Source organism: Rhinichthys klamathensis, unplaced genomic scaffold (assembly GCF_029890125.1).
Source record: "Rhinichthys klamathensis goyatoka isolate OS25496 unplaced genomic scaffold, OSU_Roscu_1.1 h1tg000005l_1, whole genome shotgun sequence".
Taxonomy (NCBI): domain Eukaryota; kingdom Metazoa; phylum Chordata; class Actinopteri; order Cypriniformes; family Leuciscidae; genus Rhinichthys; species Rhinichthys klamathensis.
This window is the reverse complement of record NW_026606558.1, coordinates 2,471,627-2,497,725: the sequence shown is the minus strand read 5'-3', so window position 1 is coordinate 2,497,725 and position 26,099 is coordinate 2,471,627. Positions and strand designations below refer to the sequence as shown.

Sequence of the window (26,099 nt, the reverse complement as noted above, 5' to 3'; positions counted from 1 at the left end):
AAATAAGCTGGAGTTTGACAGACACCTTGAAGGTGAAAAAATATGAAGAGGGTGAGAAAGTAGAATTTTAAGTTTTGGGTCAACTATCAAACATCTCCTAAAACTAAAACAAATCTAAAACAAATTTTCAACAGCACATTACATGAACTCTAGCCCTCCAAACCCTGCATGCTGCATCATCCCCACTAGACTGACAGGGAGGCTAACCTTCAGTGACGGAGTGTGCTCTCTCTGCACGCTCTCTGATATCCGTGCTGAGCATCCTCCGTGGCGAGGGGGCTGGAGGCGTCTCTTTGCGGGGAGATGGGGTCGGAGGCTCCTGCTGGGGCTGGGAGTGAGAGATGGTCTCGGACACCTCTGCCTGACCATCCTGAGAAGGGCTGGGGATCTTGGGAGTGACCGTGGCTGTCCGTGCTGCCTCACTACCGGGAAGTAGAATGGGTTTCATGGCCGGTTTAGGGGGCAACGGCCCTATAGGACGCTCTGGAAGTAGCGGCCTTTCTGTGCGGTGGAAGTCTGTAACACTCTGGGTCACTCGGGTTGGTCGCCTGGTGTCTGGAGAAAATAGGTGGTTTAAACTCAGCATGAAATCAATTCACTAAATGAATTGTGAACCATTTATTGATGTTTTTTTTTTTTGACCTTAATCAAAATTTCATACGTCAATATTCTGATGAAAACTACCGACTTCTTGCTGGTTATGACGGACTTCTCCAATCATTTAGTCTGCTTAAACTTCACATTCAAATTTGCCTCCGTCCAATCAACAACTGATGGATAGAACAATGTCCCTGCCCTACATTTTTCACTCAGATGTACACTCACCTAAAGGATTATTAGGAACACCTGTTCAATTTCTCATTAATACAATTATCTAATCAACCAATCACATGGCAGTTGCTCCAATGCATTTAGGGGTGTGGTCCTGGTCAAGACAATCTCCTGAACTCCAAACTGAATGTCAGAATGGGAAAGAAAGGTGATTTAAGCAATTTTGAGCGTGGCATGGTTGTTGGTGCCAGACGGGCCGGTCTGAGTATTTCACAATCTGTTCAGTTATCAGTTTCTATCAGCTTGAATCAGTTGGCCGACTGGTTCGAGCTGATAGAAGAGCAACTTTGACTGAAATAACCACTCGTTACAACCGAGGTATGCAGCAAAGCATTTGTGAAGCCACAACACGCACAACCTTGAGGCGGATGGGCTACAACAGCAGAAGACCCCACCGGGTACCACTCATCTTTACTACAAATAGGAAAAAGAGGCTACAATTTGCAAGAGCTCACCAAAATTGGACAGTTGAAGACTGGAAAAATGTTGCCTGGTCTGATGAGTCTCGATTTCTGTTGAGACATTCAGATGGTAGTCAGATCAAGTCAAGTCAAGTCAAGTCATCTTCATTTATATAGCGCTTTTAACAATGGAGATTGTTTCAAAGCAGCTTTACAGAGATAAACATACAATTTACGGTAACAGAGATTGTTTTGGCTTTATAGCGATTTTTGAATAATGTTATTTCCAGCTAAAGTTGGTTTTGATTGATTCACTTCCCGCAAAATTATGGTAGAGTCAGAATTTGGCCTAAACAGAATGAGAACATGGATCCATCATGCCTTGTTACCACTGTGCAGGCTGGTGGTGGTGGTGTAATGGTGTGGGGGATGTTTTCTTGGCACACTTTAGGCCCCTTAGTGCCAATTGGGCATCGTTTAAATGCCACGGCCTACCTGAGCATTGTTTCTGACCATGTCCATCCCTTTATGGCCACCATGTACCCATCCTCTGATGGCTACTTCCAGCAGGATAATGCACCATGTCACAAAGCTCGAATCATTTCAAATTGGTTTCTTGAACATGACAATGAGTTCACTGTACTAAAATGGCCCCCACAGTCACTAGATCTCAACCCAATAGAGCATCTTTGGGATGTGGTGGAACGGGAGCTTCGTGCCCTGGATGTGCATCCCACAAATCTCCATCAACTGCAAGATGCTATCCTATCAATATGGGCCAACATTTCTAAAGAATGCTTTCAGCACATTGTTTAATCAATGCCACGTAGAATTAAGGCAGTTCTGAAGGCGAAAGGGGGTCAAACACAGTATTAGTATGGTGTTCCTAATAACCCTTTAGGTGAGTGTACATCACAATATGAAAGAAAAGATGTCGCGACTCCAGTTTCATGGCAACTTTAACAGTCATCACTACAATGAAAATCACTGAAGCTGGGCGATTCATTTCTTACCTGATGAGGTGGACATTGTGCGAGGTTTCATAAATGTAGGCGGAGGCTCAGGTTTGTCAAGTATGGCCCCTAAAAAGCAAGCAAAGTGTACTGAATAATAGAGGAAATGGCTTGACAGACCCATGCAAAAATGCTTTACATCAACACCAAATGCATGCTGAGCCTGAGCTGTGCTAATGCATAAGAATAAATACGTTGAAAGTAGCTTAAGGAAAATGATTTCAGAGCAGTACCTGCAGAAACTGAAACTGCCTTTAAATTGGGTATTTTGCTGTTTGCATTAATCATAGAATTATGTGCAGACATATGGCCTTTGGCTAGACTTACAAAATATATACTTGGTTATATATACACAAACACACAGGGATGGTATATAGATATATTAACATAAACGTATGATAAATCAAAAGGATTTCAAAGAAAACAAAGACTTGCAACATGAATTAAGGTAAGAAGAGAAACTTCACTATATTTTGCATCTCACAATCAGTGAATGACCTAAACACATTAGAAGCACACAAATGCCACACCATCATGTGACTCTCTAGAAGTCACACCTGAAACCCCATTACAGAAACCCTGAGATCACCACTGTCAAAACTCAGATGTGCTGACGCAGCACTACCAATGCAGCAAATTCTCACATCCCAGCACAAGGCCTACAAACTGTAGCTAAATAATGTGTCTTACCCTCAGAGTTGGCTTTCCGCAGCTCCTCATCCTTGCTCTGTAAGAGGATAACACTGGTTTAAATCAGATGCCTAGTGAAGTAAGTGTATAATCTCTAATTCACCCACACCTTTTTTCATGCAAGCGATTACTTTGATACTGCGGTTTTAGCAGAGTAAGCGTATATTACTGGGGGAATTGTGTTTTTGCTTGATATGAGGCATTTATGCAGCACCAAATTCAATAACAGTAAATTATGTATGCCCATTAATAAAGTTTAAAAGGTCTTCAGAGAAGAGAACAGAGTTCTTCGATTAATTCAGTTCAAAGTGGTATCTGTTTTTCACAGTAAAAAGTTGGATTGTTTGACAACAATATACTACTCAAAAACACGCAAGTAGCAAAGACAAATTTCTAACACCCTAGATAGAGAATTGAAGCGTCAATGAAATAGCCACACTTACCTGGCTCTGTTTGGTGTCGGTAGGGGATGTTTTGGTGACTCCCATGCGGTGAAGCATAACATGGAGACGCTGTTCAAAGCTGGATGAGCTCTCCGATGCATGTTTCTACACAATGACCCGAAAGTTTAATTCTTAGAACATTACAAATAGAACAAGAAACATTTATATTATTATTTTTTAGAGAACTTTTTAGGATGTGAGATCAGCCATAGATAAAACAAGAGTCAATATGAACCTCTAAAAATGACAGCACCCTCTCATCCAGAGGGCTTTGGGGTAGGAACCAACAGCAACCAATCTATTTAAAACTCACCGTCTTCAGCATTAGCAGACAGAAATCATATTAAAAAATGGGTTTTAGGAAAAGATAACTTTTATTGTTAATTTGAAGAAAGTTGTCTTTCTGGAAAAATGGAGGAAATGGGTTCAATATGTATCAGAAAGAAGGTCAGATTTTGTTGCTATACTTAAATAGATGAAGATTAATATATAATGTATATGTTAATAATATATGTTTGCATGTGTAAGTAATAATAATTCTCACTAGTCATTTGAGATTATAATAAGAAGTCATCTGAGGTTGTTAAGGATGGAATTTAACTAAGAGGAATTGTTCTCTCCCTGGATGTATATAGTTACCCTTTTACTTTTTTCTTTTTTTTTTTTTGTAAAAAAAAAAAAGTTATACTTTGAAACAATTGAACTAACCTGGAGTACAATTTATATTTAAAACACATTGGGTAATTGTACATACCTATATTTGTAAATACACTGTGATCGCATTGAGCATTGTATGTAACTTGAAATATACTGTATGATTGTACTCAAATGAATAATCAAAAAAAAAAAAAAAAAAAAAAAGGTTTTAGTTTTCTTTTGATTATTTTATATCTATTTTACTGGAAAACAAAACTAAAATAGAGATAAGACAATGACTTTTTAATGTGTACCATCTGACACCAAAAGTACCATTGTACTGCCATTGTACTTTTATTGTAAGGTCTTAAATGAAACCTTTTCACGCAATATTTACTCAAAATGCACTTAAAAATCAGTCAATCGGACACAGTTATTGGCCTACTATTTAACCTATAAATAACCAAATGTAAGTAATGGGGATCTAAATATTTAAACATAATCTTCATTCATTTAACATCTAGTCTAACTCAATCAGAACCACTGCTCAATTACCTTAGCGTGCGTGGCTGTGCCGTCCTGCTCTGGCAAGACCTCTGAGAGCAGGATGAGGGACTGTGATTTGCCCTCTCTGAGAGAGCGACGGATGGGTTTGGGCCTCCGCTCTCCATCTGGGGTGCGACTCTTCTCCAGGGTCCGGCTCTTCTCCCGCTCTGAGGGTGACACACCTGGGACCGGGCTGGGGGTTTTGGTGGGAGTAGGAGGTGCAGCAGGGGACAGTATTGGGGCCTCTTCAGTTTTGCATGGGGATGAGGCAGGAGGTATGGGAGTGGATGCAGGTGGGATCAGTGCAGGTGTGGGGGCAGGTGAAGGAGCTCTGGGTGACATTTTGTCCTCATTAATTGGTGCAGTTGTTGTGGAATCTGTGATGGTGAGGATGGTGGGGGTGGCCGTGGTTGTGGCCGCCTTGACTACGTTTTCCTCATCCAGTTTCTCTTTGTCCCTCTCCTTCTTCTCTCGTTCCCTCTCTTTTTCTCTTTCCCTTTCCTTTTCTCGCTCTTTCTCTGCACGTGCTGCCTCCCGGAGTGGTCGGATGAGATCAGCTATTGAAGTCTTTTTTGCCTTGCCCTCGGGACCACCGTCACCCTTGGCCCCTCGACCTGCACGGACTTTCTTAAAGGCGAAAAAGTCACCAAACTTCTTCTTAATGTTTTTGGAGGGGGCTGTGGTGGGGATGGGGGTTGTAGTGGAGGTGGTAGGAGGGAGAGTTGTGAGACACGTGGGCTCTGCAGGTTGTGCTTTAATGAGGGGCTCCTCCCTCTGGTGCTTTCTGAACACGAGGAGAGGAGAGGCATGATGGGAAATGTCTTTTGACAACCGATAAGGATATTTTTTTGTTAGAGATCATGTTTTAATCATTTGCCGTCATTAATTCCAGTTCTATGAAAAATATATGTGTATTAACATTGTTTTGCATACTTGAGTGTCTTTGTATGTGTTGTGTACTCACAGGGGGTCATCAGGGATGATTTTTTTGGTGAAGAACTCTTCTACACCTTCATCAACCCTCCCTATGTTCTCATTGGCCTCATTCTCGCTTTCAGCTGCCTGCTCCTGCACACATACAAACAAACACAAACAAAAGGTCGTTCACCCAATTTAAATCTACTACATGTCTTATTCGAACGGGAAAAACTGTATTTTAGCCTAATGGAATGAAAAGATTAACATGATTTACACAAGACATGACTCTCAGACAACACACCCACAGATCGCCCACAAATGTTCACTGAGCATCTAATACACACAAAACTTCTAAGCACTTCTAAAATACCAGACTACCTGAGAGCTAGCCAACTTGCAGGAATATGGGGTGCACAATTTCAATGTCAGTTTGCAAAGAAACTAAATGGTGTCTACAAAGTACTGAGTTGACATTAGAAAAAAAATCAATGCTAGATTTGACAAAGTTTGCACCAAAGTGAATACAAAAAATCTAAATGACTGTTTGAAAGAATGTAAATACTGTTTGACTTCCTTTCTTCTCCGAGACAAGTGAGTGTCAGAAACATAGTTACGTAGTGCTTTTTGTCCAGAGTTACCAGGTTATTTCAGCTTTTTTCAAAGCGCCATCTACTGTCAGAGTGAATCTCTATTTTCATTCAGACCACCTGACATTTTTTTACACTTTGGTCTGAACAGACAAATCGCATGCGAAAATAAGACTGAATTTCGTGCTGAACATTCGTGTTGGTGTGAACAGGCCTTTAGCCAGAATAAGCTGCAGAATGAACCAGACTTTATAGCAACAGTTAAAAGCGGTAATTAAAAACTACTACTACAACATGGTTATCAACCAATCTTTGCCCTTTGATTTTAGTGTTAGGGTTAATGTTGCATAAAAAAAATAAAAAAAACAGTTCATAGGGTAAGCTGTAATGCACTTCTAAGCTATAAACACTAGTGTTTTTTTAAACACTAACTCACATTTACTCATTAAACATGGCGTGATTCAGACTGATATACGTTAGGAGGTTTTCTGCCTAGTGTCCCAAGAGAGAACCAAACCCTGCCTCAATTTTTCTGTCTGTTCCCCCCCACCACCACCTAATATAATTACGCCCCTCAGATACAGCCTCATCACACACACACTTAAATGAACGTGTGAGTGCTCATCAGTGGTGACTGGTTTATTTGTCATGTAGCCACAGTTATAACACAATAGCCATAAACATGGAGGTTGATTGTTGCAAGATCTGCCAGTCCTGATAGTTCTTAAACAAGAGTTTTAATGACATTACACCACATTGCGATTGTGATAAATGAGCTAAATGATTTTCATGATGGCAATCATTAATCTTTTATTCTAACAATATGTTGCCTGTAAGCTGAAAGCGTACTGCTGATCATTTCTACAAAGGCTTTAGAAATATTGGTTTGTATAAGTATTGTGAGGATTAATAGATCTTAATTTATATCAGAACAGAATGTGGAGCAGGATTCTTTTCAAGTGTGAAAACAGATTAGGCAAAAAAACCACACACAAAACAAGCCCTTTGAGCTGTATAATACAGCGCATAATGTATATATAGCACACATATATTATTCGTATTCATAATGGTCAGACAGAAAACATTGAAGACAAGGGATGATTCTTAAATAATGAACTAGACTAGAGAGCAGCAGTTCTTAACCAGGGTGTCGGAGGCCTCAGCAAACTTCCAAAGGGGCCTTAAGATGAACAATAAGTATTTAAAATAATAAATCATTAATATATTGAAATAACCAAGCTCTAATCTAAAACTGAAAAACGTTTTTTAAAAATTGATGATACTTGATTTGGCTTCAAGTCAAAAAGGTTGAGAACCACTGAAGAGGTTACTTCATATAGTAGCACTTTGAAAACTCAACATTAAACATCATTCACATTTCACAACTCATTTTTCTTTTCCATAATGTGATGTATTTACCTGGATTGTGAAAGGTAGTCTCCAAATATAGCAGGTAGTTTGAGAGGAATAAGAGGGATTAATGACATCAGTCAAAAGTTGTTTCAGAGGTGGACCAATTTTCATGAAAGATTAAATTTTTCTTCTTTTTTTTTTTTAGCACGGGTGATTTTTTTTTTTTTTACATATGCACATATTAATCACTCACATTAAGACCACAGATGCGAATTAAGAAAGAAAACTGGGTCAACATTGATTGCATGTTGACTTCTTAACTGTGCCAGATCAGTAGCTTACAAACACTATACAAAAGCACAGGGTGCGCGCGGTCTGTGTGTTTTGCCTGTTTCCTGCTGCTGCACAGACTGCGAGGCCTTCGGGCAGTTTGGGTTCTGCAGGAAGAGAAAGAAAGAAATATGGAGGGAAGGAGAGAGAGAGAGAGAGAGAGGAGGGAGAGACCACTGCAGCTCTATAGCAACCATATGCAAATGAGGCGCCGCACACCACATGAGAAATGGATTATAAATCATTTAGCACCTCTCGACCAATGAGAAGGCAAAGCACTCATCACTCCATCTTCAAAAAGAGGAGGAGAGCAGGCGCCACGTTGTGTGAGGCGGCACAAGGAGAGGTGTTTCCCACATATCTTAATAACACACGATCATTTTCTCCTACAAAACACACTGCATGAACAGTGCAACCATACAGCTCAGGTTTAATTATATACCAAAACACTGAAAACAAAGCTTTTGTGTGGTTCACACATGGCCTGCTGGGTTTGTAAATGCCTAAATAAGATTCAGGGTTCATATTTTTCCACATACAGCCAAACAATTCACTCATTTCATAAACAGGCTGTTACACATAAATCAGTACTAATTCATTCCACTAGCAATCATTTTAAAATCAAAACGGTTTCCTACATGAAACTAGATAATGTTAATACCTGACGGGTTAAGCTGGTCTTAGTCTAGTCTTGTAAAAGTGACACGTTCGGGTCTGAAGAATCTGTTCCCGGATCAGTGTAGCAGTAGGATGCTGACACACTGATCAAAGATCAGTCCAACTCACATGTCCTGACTCATGACTTCGTATACACAGCGTCAGATTTTCGTTGATGGTTCCCCTTTACATTTCAGTGGAAAGGAGGAGAGATACAGAGAGATGGAGTGAACGTAGTGTTCTTTACCTCAACTGAGATCAGCGTTATGGTGTAAGCTGGAAAAGGCCTGTCTAAAGATGTCAGGTTGAGACAGTGATCCCAAAATTCCACAGGCTTCTGTCTAGGTTTTGCTGGAGGTGAAGCTACAAGCTCTATGGAGGTGATTAAATCCAACATAAGCACTTTCCACAAATAGGGTACAAAATAGGGCCTAAAGACCTGGTCAGTGAAAGGCGGTGCTTAACCTTTAGAAAATGCTGAAGTTGCAAACCTCATATACAATTAATATAAGCAGCTCATATAAAATGTACTTTGTCCTCCTTAGGTTCACTAAACATTTTTGAGGGTATGAATAATAAGATTTTGTACGCCTTTTACCAAAATTTGGGATTTGCAACATTTTAAACAAATCAGTTTTTTAAACTCTATTGTTTGTGTGTGGGGGGGGGGGGGGGGGGGGGATAAATATTAAGATAATATTTATATTGACAGATAAATATTATTATTTAATATTTATCTGTCAATAAATATTAAATAAACATGAAAAATAAAATAAAACATTACAAATATATTTTTGGGTTAAAAAATGGATAAACAGGGTTACCAAATATTAGTTTAGTTACTGATAAACTTATATAAATTAAAGTCTGATCCTTGTTACATTGTATAACAGTGTTGATGCTTGAGTGCAGTTAATGGACATTTGTCAGCTTTCCTTTTAGGTATGTCATCAAGCCATTATAGCAGTGGCTTTCTCCAGTTCTGAACATGGTGACTGAGCACTGCACATAGTTCAGAAGTTTTGCTCAGAATACATAAATGCACATGTGAATGAAAATGTGAATTGCATTGCAAAGTTTATGGTTCATATAAACGCACCTTTCAGAATCTGAAATCGGCTTAGATTCATTCAGACTGACGGAAATTTGTGCATGTAAACATGCACCTAATAAAGTGAAAATGATTTTAAAAAAATTATCAAATAATCATGAAATTATTATGGTCGTAATTTTTAAATAGTTAAATACAGTTGAGGTTGTCAAGACAGTTTGAGACAAAAACAATCAGCTTTTCAAGGTGGGACACAGACATTTTAAAGGGGCCATGACATGCATTTTTTTTTTTTTTTTTTTATATTTTCCTTGAGGTTCACTTGTAGTTAATAAAGTTTTTTTGCACAATTTGATATATATATGCGGGAAAACAATTATTTTAACCTTCATTCTGACCCTCTGTCTGAAATGATCTGCTTTTAAGGCGCGGCTCCTTTAAGGCTGGTCAGTAAGTGGCCACTGTTATATTGGGCTAATGTCATTGCATAGGAAACAGTATCAACGCCCACGCGCTATTACATGCGAATTAGTGTTTTGAAAACATTATCTATTTAAAACCGTCTTTTTACAGACAAAGATTTACTGACAAAAGCATTGTTAAATCATTTAAATAAAATGCTCTGTACAAACATATAATCCAGGACACCATTAAAATAAACCATCTACTTGTTTCTGACCCTGGGATCCTTCTGAAGTCTGTACAGAGATGCAAACGAGCAGTTCAAACTGGACGCGTTTCGTTCTTTCACTCTTCCATTTGTCCTGTTGTCGACAGACTCAAGTGCGTGGAGTATGTCAGAAACTGAACCCGCATCTGTAAACTGTATCCAGCGTAGTGATTATAATGGATTCTTTTGACGCAAAGCTCACATCTAGTGTAGGCAAATGTCAGCCATTAAGCAACTGAAGGCCAGTGGGTGGGGCCTATAATGCAATGATGTAAAACTATTTGTCGATGTCTTGCTCTGGAGGCAGTCTTATGCAAATGTATTTACACGTGTGACATCACAGATCACGCGAAATCAAAACGAGGCGTTTTTGGAGCTTGATTAATTAAATGCTTTGTATATGATGAGGACATTTTAAGCTATGAAACATGCAGGATGTTTTAATGGTATAAAGACCTCTTATATGTCCAAAGATCTAAGCAAATTAGATTTTTCCGTCGGTGTATGAATGAGTGAGTGAATGGGTGAATGTGAGGCAAAATGTAAAGCGCTTTGGTGGCCATTGGGTCTGTGAAAGCGCTATATAAATGCAGTCCATTTACCATTTACCATTTCTCATGTTATGATCCCTTTAAGAGTTGAAGACGTATGGAAGCTTGTGTCCGCCATGGAATAAAAAATAAAAAAGGCAATTGCGACTTTTAATCTCACAATTGCGAATTTACATTTAATTTTTTTTTACTTTTTTCTCAGAATCGCATGATTTAAACTCGCTATTGCGAGTTATAAAGTCAGAATTGTGTGATATAAAGTTGCAATTGTGAGAAACAAAGTCAGACTTGTAAGATAAAAAGTTACAATTGCCTTTTTTATTTTGTCATAAACAAGCTTCCATCCGTCTTCAACTCGCAATTCTGACTTTTTTCTCGAATTTTTATATACTATCTCACAATTGTGAGTTATAAAGTCAGAATTGCAAGTGCAGATTTTTTTTTTTTGCAATTGCGAGTTTATATCAGGCAATTCTGAAAAAAAGTTAAAATTGCGAGTTTATATCACGCAATTTAGAGAAAAAAATTTGAATTGTGAGATAAAATGTCCCAACCACCTTTTTTTATTTTAAATTCTTTATTCAGTAGCGGAAACAAGCTTCCATAAAGACAATCTAATTTTCATGGTAGTTTCATTTTGTGTTAGCTAATCACTTGGGATCTTTGCATGTAATGTTTTAAAAAATAATAATAATAAAAATGGACAATGTATGTACTGTATTTGTGGAAAATGTCATGGAGTTGCCTTCTCCTGAAACACCTTCTTAATGATTCCATTTTGTGACCAGACATCATTTTGTGGCATACACGGTTCGTGTGTATGGGTGTGTAAAACTGCAGAGGTAATAAAAGAAATGCTTATGCAGCCATCATAAAGTCAGCAGCCGCGAGAATTTAAAAGGGATACAGGGACATTTCTAAAACTCACAGAGCCCTGGACACATTTTGTTGGGTGTGTCGTCTTTACTTGAGACCAATGAGTAGGCGGTACCATAGAGACACCCCACATCACAGGGGCTGGTTGTGCCCCACTGCTGACAGCCCTGCAGGGTCATACAGTAAAAAAGCACACACACACACACACACACACTGGACCATCAGAGCATCATCTCTTCTCCAGTCACATGAGCTTCTCCCTGATTCACCACCTGTCATTGGGTTTTCACCAGCCAAGGCGTATGACCGGCCGTCACACAATATGGACACACACCCTCGCCAACAGATCACGCTGACAGGAATACACATATAACACACATACTCATTCAGGTGATCAGAGGAAATGACAGGAGTGTTTTCATCCCTCTGTGCTCATGTCTGTGATAACAGTGGCGCCAAACTCTCCAGAGAGTGTCTGTTCTGAAAAAATGACCTCACACACACACACACAATTACACAGCGTTAACCAGAGTGAAGGCCTGTTCACATCAAGAATGATAACTATAATGATAACGATATCGGTTTAAAAATGTTCTACATTTAAAACAAATATCAGAGTCCATACCACAACTATAACGATAACAGCACAGAGGAACGGTCTCTTTGGAATCACTTTCAGAACGTTTTGTTCCAGATAAACGATAAAAACATTGACACCCAATCAGAATCCAAACTGCTTTAAAGAGTGCTAGCATTTAAAGTGGCAGACGACAGAACTGCAGCACACACTAAAAAGAACATTATCATGCATTGGTGTGGACACTAATATAGTTATCTTTTCGTTATACATTGTTCTTGGTGTGAACGGGCCTTAACTGTGTGAAAATACACACTTTGAAAACTGTCCATAGTGACTGGTACTCACCAACAATCAGTCATGAAATTCAGCATTACACTTACACAAGCCAGTCATCATGACAACACAGAAACAGCCACAGGTCTCTTAAGACAATGACATAATGTAACAGTATAGTATATAAAAATGGCAACCAAATAACTATATAGATCATCCTATACTTTACCAACCACACCTACTAACTACACTAAAGTAAGCACACACAAGATTTTTACATATCTAATGACAGCAGATGTAAGATGCAAATACCATGATATTACCATGATTTTTGTGGACACTAATGTAATGTACTACTGAGGTATTTTCAGACATAACTTGGTAAAAGAATAAGGTAATTCACATTACATTATCATTGCATTGCCATTGTTTATATGGACACTATTATGATGGTAATACATCATACCATGGGGTACTATGATAAATAAAGGTGTAATCATTTGTACAATGCATCACAGTACTATGGTATTACCATGCTTTTTGTGGACACTACCGTAATAGTAATACCATGACATTTTTTTACATACTTTGGGATACTATGGTAAATAAAGGTGGTAATGATATGTATATGGTAACAGTACTATTGTGTTACCATGATTTTTGTGGACACTACTGTACTATGGTATTGTTAGACACACCTTGGAGCACCATGGTAAGTGAATACAGTGATTTACATCGTATCACAGTACAGTACCAAAGTATTATCATTATTTATGTGGACACTGCCATGGTATTCTTAAAATACATTTGGAAACTGCTAGTGTTATTAAAAGTTGGAATCAAATGGTATCACAGTACTATGGCATTACCATGATTTTTGTGGAAACTACCAGTAATACAGTAATACAATGTATTATTTGGCAAGTTTCGAAGAACAATGGTAAATAAATATGGTAATCATAAGTGACAGCATAAGTGGCATTATAAGTTCTAAACATCATAAGTGATGTTTATAATAATTATAAGATCTTTATTTTAAATAAATGCGGTTCTTTTGAACTTTGTATTGATCAAAGATTCTTGAAATGTATCACAGCTGCCAAAAAATATTAACCAGCACAACTGTTTTCAACATGGATAATAAAAATGGAAAATGTTGAGCAGCAAATCAGCATAAGAATGATTTCTGAAGGATCATGTGACACTGAAGACTGGAGTAATGGCTAATATTGGCTTTGCCATCATAGGATTAATTTACATTTTAAAATATATTAAAATAGAAAACATTTATTTTAAATGGTAATAATATTTCACAATATTACTGTTTTTACTGTATTTTCGATAAAAATTTTTTTTTATCTTACAGACCCCAACATTTTGAGTGGCAGTGTATATATATCATGGTGCATGGTGTTTTTTGTAAGGCACTATACACTGTGGTATTACTATTTGATACCATCACTGTAACATGGTGCCATCATAACACATTTTTTGCAATAAAACTAAATTCAATGAATGCCAAAAAGAGATAAAATAACCAAAGTTCTGCGGCAAAGAAAGAAAATGTGGCTCAAATGACAGGGTAGTTTTCAACATACCTGTGATTATATAATACCTGACAACCAACCACACAGATTTGCCACAATCACAATGTGAGGGCACAATAGCACCTTTATCACAGCATCAAAGACGCACACATCACACCTCACAATGGCGGCATCAATAAACAGGCCACATGCCATAGGAGCACATTAGACACACAACAGTGTAAAGGCATGTGTGTGTGAGCAGCTACAATTGAGAACACTGTAAAACCCATCACTATGGCAACCATTTATCAAATGGCCATTCACAGGATGTACAAGTGGACACACAGATATGAGGAAAAATACATCCTCTGCCTTTCTTTTCTTTTCTGTCCATCTCACACTCACGTAACGAAGACACCGCAGTGAGGATATAATATCTCAGATTAGTCTTGACTCAACAGGAAAGACGGGATGGACTCAACAGAATCGCAGTGTGCCAGTGCAACCACACACTGTTGTTGCAGCATCAGCGGCAGAAATACATCGACAGTCACACGCCAACCTAAATATTACATCTCATTTAAACACGCAATCAGTTTCTCCTTTATACAACGGCCAGGTGAATCTGTACAACCGAATAAACAGATTTTGATCCCACACCCTGGGAATGCCACGAATAGAGGGATCCTCCGTTCCTGATGACAGAGAGGGTGCGAAAAGAAAGGGAGAAACCCTCCTTGATCTGGGAACATTAATAATTGAGATGCTACAGCAGTCACACACCAAGCTCAAACGGCAATAATTAGTCCTGGACAGAGACTGTGCCCCTTTCTGACAGCATACACACACCGCCCAGCTGAGCTTCACAAACACGACGGCACACACACTGCCTGAAAATGGCAGTGGAGGATACACACCCTAAAAATCTCAGCCCACCACAGCAGCACCCTCTCCCTGAGCATCTCTCGTCGCATATCTTGAGCGAGAGAAAGGAAAAAATGAGGAGATGGGGTGGAGGAGACTGTGTGAGAGAGAGCCTGGAGGAGCTGGGTGTCTGCGGACGAATCAACCTGAGCAGTGCCGTCAGAAAGCGGTCTCCCTCCCCCTCTCTCTCCACCAGCAGCGTCCCCATCTCAGCCCCTCAAAACCCTTCCCATGCTCCTTTCTTCTCGGTTCTCGACCCTCCCGTCTTACCTGCGGCTTGCTGGGAGGCTGCCTGTTCCGGCGGTTGGGTCTGGGCCTGGAGCGGGTGTAGTGCCTCAGTGTGTGGCCTTCGATGGGCAGGTCCATAGGGGGCTGAGGAGGTGCAGGCTCCGAGCGCCGGGGCTCTCTGTTGCTAAGAGCGGCAGCAGCAGCAGCAGCATCCGCCTCTCTCCTAGAGTAGGAGGAGCTTCCTGGCTTCAGCTGGCCTGCCGCGGTGACTGACAGACCCGTCACCAACGACAACGACAGGGCCCGCCTCCTCTCCTCCGTTCCAACCCTGGAGACCTGAGGCCCTCCCCCTCCTCTCTCCTCTACCTCCTGCTGGGGATGTGTGGCCGCACGCGCCTGCTGTTCCCCTTCCACATCTAACAAACCTGCAGAGAGAGGAAATAAGGGACAACAGAGGGAGATAGTGAGGGAGGGGTGAGACTGAAGCTTGTATGATGTGTGTATCTACATAGAGAGGAAACAGTATCTACATAGAGAAATAGATTGAGATGGAGCGATGGATCTGCAGATATACAGCAGAGGATACGTGAGGGAGCATAAAAGATCAGCGAAAAAGGCAGGAAAAAGCAAGGGGGACGATAAAGCTGGATATCACGAAGGGTTCAGGATATTCACATGACACATGCAGGCTGCCGGGGAATCTCCCAAAAACATGTCTAGAAAATATCGTCATCTTTTACCCCAAAATCAATAACCAATAAAAATACAGTATTTATTTAGAATTATAGTTTGCATAAAGGAAATCAAGTCTAAATGAAGAGGATTACAGATTTTTGCAGATTATTCTCAGTGGCAATTCTCATTACTGTAATATTTTTACTGTATTACAATAACAATCACTGAAATACATCAATTACCCAGTAAAAAAAAAAAAAAATACTACCAAAACTGTTAACATACAAGTTTAAATTATATATATATATATATATATATCCAAACAAGAGGTAAGCCTCTTGGCAAGGCTGCATTTATTGATCAAAAAAAAAAAAAAAAAAAAAAAAATCTGTTACAAAATATTTAACTATTTATACCTACGTCCTTACTCCAGTCTTCAGTGTCACATGATCCTCCAGAAATCATTCTAATATGCTGATTTGCTGCTCTTATTATTATCAGTGTGGAAACAGTTGTGTTGCTTAACATTTTCGTGGAATTTTTTTCAGGATTATTTGATGAATAGAAAGTTTAAAAGAACAGCATTTATTTGGAAAAGAAATCTTTTGTAACATAAATGTCTTGTGGCTGTCACTTTTGATCAATTTCTTTAGCATTAATTTCTTTAAAAAATAAAAAAGCAAATGCATAAATTTGGTTTTTGCATTACAGTAATGATAATAAAAATGTCACAATATAAAAAAATGGTCCTAATAACAGGCTTCATTTTCTTTAAGCAAATTATAATTTCTTCATCTGATTTATCTTGGGGTGAAATGTGACTGCAATGAGAAAAAGAGGACAGGTATACACAAAAGAGCAGAGGAAGAGAAGGGTGTGGGACTGGGGGAGGGGTTGTGTCATGGTTGTAAGCGGGTGGCCCCCCTCCCTCGTCTGAGGGGCTCAGTGGTGTGAGAGTAACAGGGCTATGCTCCAGTTATCTGCTGCCAGCAGTGTGTTACACAGCTGATTATATATAGTAGAGACAGGGTGGGACCTCCCAAAATCAAACCCCTGCTGTCTCAGGCTCATACACACAGGAAAGATAGACACCAATTAGAGAGGGAGGGGAAATCCCATGAGAGGGGGATCCCGCTCTCACAGCCAGGACTTCAAACAACAAAGCACGCTTTTGATGTAGTCACATGTGCACTATAGCACTACTAAAATAAATACTGCAACACATACACACACTCAATCTCACACATTTGCACAAGTTGATCACACATTGGGTTGTCATTAAATCAGTTTACGTGTGCTTAGGTAAAGGTTGTCGTTGAATGAGATCTGCCTGACCATATCCTTTTAACTGCCACCCCCCTTTTTGAGGCACAATTTTATTTTTATTTTTTTAGAACTTTAGGGTCACTCTAAAGCAAATGCTGAACAAAACATTATTCTTAAAAATGTTTATATGATGCTAAATATATATTTTACAAAATAATTTGAACTCTAAAACTGCTAGAAAATCAAAGCTGTATGTCTAACCAAGTTTTATTCCAAATTTAAAGTTTATATCACAAAAGATTTAGCCCGCTAAAAGGTGTTAAAGTACCGTTTTTATGTCAACGCAATGTCTAATTTCAAAAATGGTTTTCACATGATGTATTTTGAGTGTTTAAGCTTTCAAATGATACCTAATTTATAATGATTACTAAAAAAAAAAGATTAGAGAAAAAAGTCAATAAACTAAGTGCAGCAAGTGTCCTGCTACCGGGATACTGACAGTACATTAGATCGGATGTGTAAATATCATGCTGGTTTTGTTCAGATAAGAGACTTTAACCCCTCCTGTTCTGACATCTTTGGTGACTGCATAATTAAACAGACCTCTGACCTCAACAGCTGTGGTGTGTGGTGCCAGGGTTTTGGGGTCTTTTTTACAGCCAATCAGCTTTCAAATCACATGCAGCTATGGTGTCACCAGTGTAAGCTACACCCAATCACATTTGATTTAGGAGTGCAAAAGCAGAGACGAGTGGAAAGAGAGAAAGAAGCACTTGTCGGCATTAAGACACAAGGGACTTACTTTTGATGGAAGGGGCGGGACGGATGCTACGGGAGTGGAAGCTGTTCCTCCAGATGACGGGGACGTACTATGATCACGCAGAGAGAAAAACTGCAATCAAACTCTCACTTTACATTACTGCAACAACTTGAATTATAATGGAGTTCAAATTCTAAAACAGATAACTCTAAATTCTGATTGGATGAGCCATGTTGAAGCCACAGCTGATATAAGCACACCTGTTATCGCACAGCAATTGAATTGCAAAAGTGGGGTTTAAATGTCTGGATTACAAAATAATAATAATAATAATAATTGGTCGATTTAGATTAGGGTCCAATTCTCACTATTAACTATGACTTTTGCCTCAAACTCCTATTTACCGGTACTGCTTTTTAATAGTTAGAAAGGTAGTTGTTAAGTTTAGGTATTGGGTAGGATTATGGGATGTAGAATGGTCATGCAGAATAGGGCATTAATATGTGCTATATTTATTTAAAATAAAATTACCACCACTTTTGAACAAATTTAATGCATCTTTGCTTAAAGGTACACTATGTAATTTTTTGGTTCAAAATGAACTAAATTTAAATAATGAGTAAATACATCATCAATCCTTCTTCCAAAACGTGTTTTTGTATTACCTTGATTCACTAAGGTAAGCCTATTATAAGTGTTTATATTTCAGACCTGATGGGATGGTTTTCACAGAAAATCAAGTACATGCGTCACTCGCCAGTGCATATTTCGTCATATCGGTAAATAGAAAAAAGGTGGAGAATGGAGAACGCTAAATCCAGATCCCACAGGGAATCACTTGTTTTAAATAAAAAACGCAAAATAGAGAAGAGTCCGCTGGCAAAATGAGAACGCGACAGAGCTTGTAATAAAACGAGAATCAACATTAGCTTGGCTTTTCAGAGTTGGCAAGAAGTGAAGGATTTGAAATTTTGTAAAGGCAACGTGGAGATGCCATTTTTATTATTCATCAGGTAAATAAGGTATTAACAGATAAATTGCCAGTTGTAGCTCTCTAACAGAGTTCATTGTAAATCATTATCTATTGAGAAGGGTAATTTCATCATGGTTGTTGTAGCGCTGTATATGTGTGTATGCAATGTATTTTTCCCCTCGGGGCTTGCCGTAGATAGGAATGGGTCAATTGCTGCACAAAACATATCGTAAGTAATCATGCAAACATACTTTTATCTTGCTCTTTTTTTCTCCTCCTGTGTCATTTTCTTCGTTCTATTTTCGGCACCAGAGGGATAAGTCCTTTTTTGTGACATGCCTTAACATTACCGCGAGTCCGCGACTATGCGCAGTTGCGCACGAATTGTCTATGCACGCGCGAGGTGTCTAGATTATGCACATGACTTAAACGCTGGCAGACTGTTGTAGGGAGGTATATTGATCATGAAATCAGAATTTTTTGTCTTTAATTATTCATTCATTCATATTAATTCATTCATTTATGTCACTTGTTTAAGTTATCTAAAAAAATATTTTTCGATTTTTCGACTCGATTGGGGGGCCCCCTGGTGGCCAAGGGGCCCCAAGCAGCTGCTTGGTTCGCTTATGCCTCGGGCCGGCCCTGCCTATTCATCTGCACAATTAGGCAGAGTCAAAGCACAACCAAAACAATGTTCTTATGCAAAATGCATGCAGTTTTGTTTTTTAACTGCTAGAGGGCCAACCCATTACATAGTGTACCTTTAATAGAATTATTCATTCCTTTACAAAAAAAATCTGTCCCCAAACTTTTGAGAGATAGTGTATGTTAGTCGTGAGTAAGTGGCAGATCAGAATGCTAGAATCGAATCGTCTCACATCATCTGTAGGGAATTCATGCTCCATCACTCTGAGCTGAGGAACATTGGCCTTGATATTTGTGGACTGGGAAAACTCCCTCATATGCTTGTCCTAAAAGCAAGAGAGATATATGTTGCATGTCATATACGCACACACAATTAATTCTCATGTGCACAATAAACACCATGTGCGCAAACCCTCACCAGCTTCTCCTGAGCCACTGACAAATCCTGAAGAACTTCATCAATTATACTTTCCACCAGAGAGACACTGACAGACAGTTTCAGTTCACTGAGAAAGAGTGAGAGAGGGGTAAACATGAGCAACAAATACATATATTTGTGGGGGGAGCGGTTAAGCCCTTAATATTGTTAATAGTGATGTGTGTCGCACCTGAGCTTGTTTTTGATTTTGTTCTCTGCCTCTTGCATTGTGTTTTGAATGAAGTGTGCAGCCTGACGTGTCTTCTTGGCCACACGATCCACCAGCTGCTCGCTGACACTTGACCTCTGGACGACTCTGGGGCAGGTCAGCTGTGCGGACTGCAGCATTGCTGTAGCCAGTTCCTGCACAGCACAAAAGAAAGTCTGATTTATACTCCCATTGAATTACAGTGACCTCCAATAAAGCAATCTGTACTACATAACAGACACAACAGAGTTCTGTATGCAAACACACACCCAAAAAACATGACTTTACCTGGATTTCCTCAGTGATCTCACTCCTCAGGGCTGTAGCTGCGTCATTGAGAATGCATTTCAGCATGTGACCACTAGAAGGCGCTCTGCCCAACTCATAGAGTCCTGCAAAAGACTGAGAGGCAAGGCCAAATGTCAAACACCACGATTTAGGGCATCACCACATTGTTATACAAATTTAAAACAGAAAAATATATCAGCCATTACTACTATGCAGTGCATCTTTAACGTCCTCATCATATGTGTCTTAATATTTTATGTGACATATTCTACAACTTTAAGATGTAAATCTTAAATTCTCTTAAACTCTCTAATTTTTAAAATACTTCAAATAGTACTGCATAATAGGAATGGCTCGTATACTAGCTACTGTTCAAAGTTTGGGGAGATTTAAAAAAAGAAAGAAATTAGTACTTTTATTTTAACAAGAAAGCATTAAAGTGATCAAAACTTACAGTAAAGACATTTACAATGTTACAAAATATTTCTCTTTTATATAAAACTTTTACTGATTAAAGAATCCCCCCCAAAAAACTATCACAGTTTCCAAAAAAATATTAAGCAGCACAAAGTTTTAACATTGATTATCGTAAGAAATATTTCTTGAGCACCAAATTAGCATATTAGTATGATTTCTGAATAATCATGTGACACTGCAGAATGGAGTAATGATGCTGACAATTTAGCTTTGCCATCACAGGAGTGAATTACATTTTAAATATATTCAAATATAAAGCAGTTATTTTAAATGCATATACATTTAGATTGTAAATGTAAATTTTAAATGATAATAATATTTAAGTTTTTACTGGATTTTTGGTCAAACAAACGCAGTCTTGATGAGCACTAAACCTTCAAAAACATTGACGAAAACATTCAAAAATCTTATAGCGATTCCAAGCTTTTGAACAGTAGAGTATAAAATGATCAGATTTTGAATCTGTAATATTGCAAACCATGTATAAGTGTAATCTCATACACAAATGGCTGTCTTTGCATGTTGAAGCGCTTCCTCTGCAAGCAAAATGTCCGACTGCACCTCTTGTATATTATAGCAGTTTAAAGGATGCACACTTTCCTGTAGTTTTTTACAGAGATCCTGCACTAACTGAGCACAAAGAGAAAGAGACAGACACATTGTCATTACGATCTGAACTCTTAGTATGTATTATTACAGTCTACTATATCATAGGCAGTTAAAGTGGCATAGGAAGAATATATCCAGGCAAACCTGTTCAGAGCGAGTGGTCTTCAATCCATGCTGTAGATGACACATTTCCTCGCCCGTTGCACACTGTGTCTGATTGTTTCTGTATAAAAAGGCCTGGATCTACATATATGCATATAAAAAGAGTCAGTTACATCTTGTCCTCATCTGTTCTCCTGGCTTTCTATAGTACTGCAAATGAGAACTAACTTTCTGTAAAGCTTCCTCTGTCTTCTCTGGGGTGTTTCGATAGGCTTGGAGAAAATCACTCACAGGAATGGACATGTTCTGTAGTGTCAAGTTCCTATTTGAACACACAAAGAAATACAGACTTTTTATTAAATACAATTCACTGAAAAAACCCTTTAGGTCTGTGGGTTACTCTCACTTTTCCATGGCATTGGCCACATCCATAAATCCTCCCGAAGTCACATTGTTCCGGTCCCAAACCAGCGTTCTGTCAGAAAACAAGGCACAACAGAGACACTTTATAATAAGGTTTCATATGTTGGCATTAATTAACATGAACAACTAATGAACAATACTTCTACAGCATTCATTAGTCTCAGCTAATATTAATCTTAACATTTATTAATACATTTTTAGGATCAATAGTTGCTAGCATTCATTAGGCTTAGCTAATGTTAAATCTTAACATTTATTAATACATTTTTAGGTTTAAAAGTTGCTAACATTAACTATGTAACTCATAATGCACAACTAACATGATGAATATGAACATTCTTTTTAAGTAACATTAACAAAGGTTTATAAATGCTGTAAAATTACATTAACTAATGTAAACAAACAAGACCTTATTGTAACTAACTATGACTAACTATAAATTAACAATAAATTATGTCTCGTTGACAGGAACAACGATCCAGGAACACGTCCAATTCAGCAAAAGAAAGCTGCAAGTCACCATGTGTGCATGTAAAATTACTTTAGCTTGGTGTTGATCATGAGGGCCTTTGCTAGCATCTTTGCTCCTGTGTCACCTATACAATTTCCGCTGATATCAATCTTTGACAGGCTTGCGTTGCTTCCCAGGCTGTTGATGAGGATAGTGGTGCCTGTTTTTAACTTTGAGTCACATACAGAGAGAGACTCCAGTGGCTAAAAAGTTTCAAAAAGAAAGTAAAAGGTCAATATCCAAGCCAATATGCACATCATGAAAGACAGCTATCATACATTTTATTTATCAAGTTCAATTGATCTTACATTCAGAGTCATTTTATGGAGTCATTAACCTTTAGCTGTAAGTCTCATTAAGATTTCTATCAAGTCTCATTAGCTTAAGAAACAGAATTGACTGAGGAGGTTGGGTCGTGAGAGGCCAGCGCTGATTCTTTGGAGAGCATAAATGCTCTTATTAATGTGGATAAAGTTATATAAAGTTGAGAGTTTGTTTTAATGAGTCCTATCTTTGAGTCAGAGCTGCTTGTGTAATTACTGAGACCGGGCGAGCCTTGATGGAGAGGGATTCTGGGTAATTAAAATTCAAGGCTTGCTGGAGAAATGAAGGGGGGGGTGTCTCTGTGGACCTTCTCTCTTTATTGGTGGTACTAGTATTACAAGAACAGACGCAAAAACACACAGAAGCACACATTCCAATCTCCACTGCTAACTGAGGCAAAGACAGCAGCTCTTCCTACTCTCGATGTTATGTGAGAGCTGTGGTCCGTCCGTAGGTGGACGTTCTGGTGTATGTAACCATGGTGGATGAGGGACGTGTGATCCAATTTTGCAGTAATACTCATATAATTTGGGAGAGGCTGACTGTGGATATGACTGAGGCTTATTCTAATAGGATAATGGAAAGTGTGTGTGTATGTGTGTAGGGTTTCTGACATTAAAAGTTATGTACTCACACACTCTTCCTCCTGAATTAGCTGTACAAGCCTGTGTAACACATCTGTAAGAGCTCTGAGAGAAAAGGGAAACATAGATGAAAGGAAAAGGAGAAAGCAATAACATTTTAAAGGAAATGTGTAAATTCAACACCACTAGCACAACCATGTAGAAATTCAACAAGTTTCCTGAACAGTCCCCCATCTAACAATCAAAAAATTACACACATCATCTAAAAAAACATAATCCACACCTAAACTACATGGCACTTACCTAGACTTCATGGCAAAATTGCGTCCGATTGAAAGGTGTCGAATAGAATGACTGCGACCAATGGAGAGAATTAAAGTAACCATATTGCTCTCAAAACCTGAGAGAGAAAAATCGAATTATTAATTGTGATTTGTTTTTATTAATAATTTAATTTCACTCCAAGTTATGTTAGTCATTCTCCAACTTCTGCCACACTTAGCTACCAAAGTAGAGCTCTTCTTTCTACATGCCGTACACATTGTTTTTTTACCTGTCAAGTAGACAGAACACGTTCTAGGTACTAGTAACTAATGAATAAGTACTTAATCAATAAGTTCTAGTATCTATTAAATACCAAATGAATACGTACTTGTATCTAATAAGTACTAGTATCTAATGAATAAGTACTAGTATCTATTAAATACTTACTAGTACCTAATGAATATGTACTTGTATCTAATAATAAGTACTATGTAATGAATAAGTACTTGTATCGAATGAATATGTACTTGTATCTAATAAGTCTTTCATATGATCACTACAAGTGTCAAATGATTTCCAGTGCTCCAGTCAAATATGTTTTCACATCTTATAATTCAAATATCTCTCTCACTTATATCACACTGACACTAGCCTCTCTCTCCCTGCTTTGTGTGTGTGTGTTTGTATGTGTATTCAGACAGGTGTGATGATATCCCTGCAGGGGCACAGTGTGTGTCCAGTGGGTCATGTGCTATTCTGTATGATGTGTTGAGCCTTTCTCCTCATGTAGCCGATACAACAACGCCTATATTTGCTTCGTCTCCTCCTGGGTTATAAAAATAGCATGGCCTGATTCCATCTTCTCCCAGGGTTCAAAATTTCCACTAGCTTCTGTCTTGAAAAACAACACTAGTTGCTTCGAGAAGCATCGAAAACATCCAAAATCATTTATTTTTCTATTAAGCAGATATCTAGTTCATATTACAAATATACATTCAATGAACTAAGGAATATTCTGGGTTAAATACAAGATAAACTCTGAATTAGGATTTTGGACCAATGAGATTAAAACAGTTTTCCATGTTTATATCCATACCACAGATTTTTCCTAAAGAATCTATGCCAAAGAATGCAGTAAATGCTATTTTGAGGTATTTGTACAGATGTACACAACGCGCCATTTACTTCTTTTTTATCTTATGAAAAGAAGAGGTTTTCTGAGAGGCAAGAGGACAAATGCACACACACAGCGAGTCAGATTAATTTATGCCTTCCATCTCTCCATGTATCAGTCAGATATGATTTATAACCCGATATAAGGAGGGACCCTGTGACCCCTCTAGTGCTGTTGTGAAAGAGACAGTCAAGTCAGAGCAATATAATAAATCTGACAGAAATAAAGAGGAAGGTATAAAGGGGGGTTAATAAATTGCTGGAGTCGTGATAATAAGAGAATAAATTAAGAGACTGTACCGTTGTCAGACAGGTCTAGGCTGCGGATGGCCTTGGCCTCGAAGATGTGTTCCTGAATCACCTGAGCTCCAGCCGACCTCAGCTACATGTACCACAACATCACACACAGTTTTAAGAAAAGATTCATACGATACTTCGGTGTGTATGTCAGTGTGTGTACCTCACAGCAGCTGATGTCAAGCTCCAGCTCAGATAGATGAGTGTTGGTGGCCAAGCCCTGTAGTAACAATCTAAACAACATTAACACTGGACATTAATAATGATTTTAAAAAGAAATACACTACCGTTCAGAAGTTTGAGTTTTTAAAGAAATAATACTTTTATTCAGCAAGGATTAAATTGATCAAAAGAAATTTTTAATGTTATGAAATATTTCTTTCAAATAAATGCTGTTCTTTTGAACTTTAGATTCCTCAAAGAATACTGAAAAAATCTGCCACGGTTTCTACAAAAATAGGCAGCACAACTGTTTTCAACATTGATAATAATCCGAAAGGTTTCTTGAGCACCAAATCAGCATATTAAAATAGATTTTTGAAGGATCATGTGACTGAAGACTAGAGTAATGATGCTGAAAATTCAGCTTTGCCATCACAGGAAAAAAATCACATTTTAAATATATCAAAAAAGAAAACTATGGAAGCTTATTTTCACCACGGAATAAAACAATTTAAAACACTTTTTTCCTCACAATTCGTGATATAAACTCGCAATTGAGAGTTTAAATCACGCAATTCTGATAAATAAATGTGGCGGAAACAAGCTTCCATAGATAATTATTTTAATATTTAATATTACAAAATATTACTCTTTTCAGTTTTGATCAGATAAATTCTACCTTGGTGAGCATAAAACACTTTTTAAATGTAGCTGACACCAAACTTTTGAACAGTGCTGTGTACAAATCTCTCAGATATATACAGATAGACCATAAGCTAACAGATTCTAAATTTAAAGCGTGCCATGAAATTTAAGCTTATAACACATACATTCATGCTAATATTGGAACAAA

General features: G+C 38.3%; 1 protein-coding gene across 3 annotated transcripts in view; it reads right to left on the bottom strand.

The window, feature by feature from the left end:
• The window catches only part of carmil2 (capping protein regulator and myosin 1 linker 2), a 38,861-nt gene that overhangs the window by 3,077 nt on the left and 9,685 nt on the right, over positions 1-26,099 (bottom strand). For all 3 annotated transcript variants that reach the window (XM_056255196.1, XM_056255192.1, XM_056255195.1), the window contains exons 17-37: positions 25,248-25,317; positions 25,088-25,169; positions 23,654-23,750; positions 23,401-23,455; positions 22,473-22,645; positions 21,915-21,983; positions 21,737-21,830; positions 21,551-21,649; positions 21,299-21,427; positions 20,321-20,434; positions 20,015-20,187; positions 19,825-19,912; positions 19,640-19,732; positions 17,831-17,897; positions 15,130-15,512; positions 5,525-5,628; positions 4,570-5,344; positions 3,379-3,483; positions 2,936-2,972; positions 2,246-2,314; positions 208-555 (exon numbers count right to left, since the gene is read on the bottom strand). In XM_056255196.1, the coding sequence (XP_056111171.1) occupies positions 208-555; positions 2,246-2,314; positions 2,936-2,972; positions 3,379-3,483; positions 4,570-5,344; positions 5,525-5,628; positions 15,130-15,512; positions 17,831-17,897; positions 19,640-19,732; positions 19,825-19,912; positions 20,015-20,187; positions 20,321-20,434; positions 21,299-21,427; positions 21,551-21,649; positions 21,737-21,830; positions 21,915-21,983; positions 22,473-22,645; positions 23,401-23,455; positions 23,654-23,750; positions 25,088-25,169; positions 25,248-25,317 (3,224 nt within the window). The remainder of the gene's footprint in view (positions 1-207; positions 556-2,245; positions 2,315-2,935; positions 2,973-3,378; positions 3,484-4,569; positions 5,345-5,524; positions 5,629-15,129; positions 15,513-17,830; positions 17,898-19,639; positions 19,733-19,824; positions 19,913-20,014; positions 20,188-20,320; positions 20,435-21,298; positions 21,428-21,550; positions 21,650-21,736; positions 21,831-21,914; positions 21,984-22,472; positions 22,646-23,400; positions 23,456-23,653; positions 23,751-25,087; positions 25,170-25,247; positions 25,318-26,099) is intronic.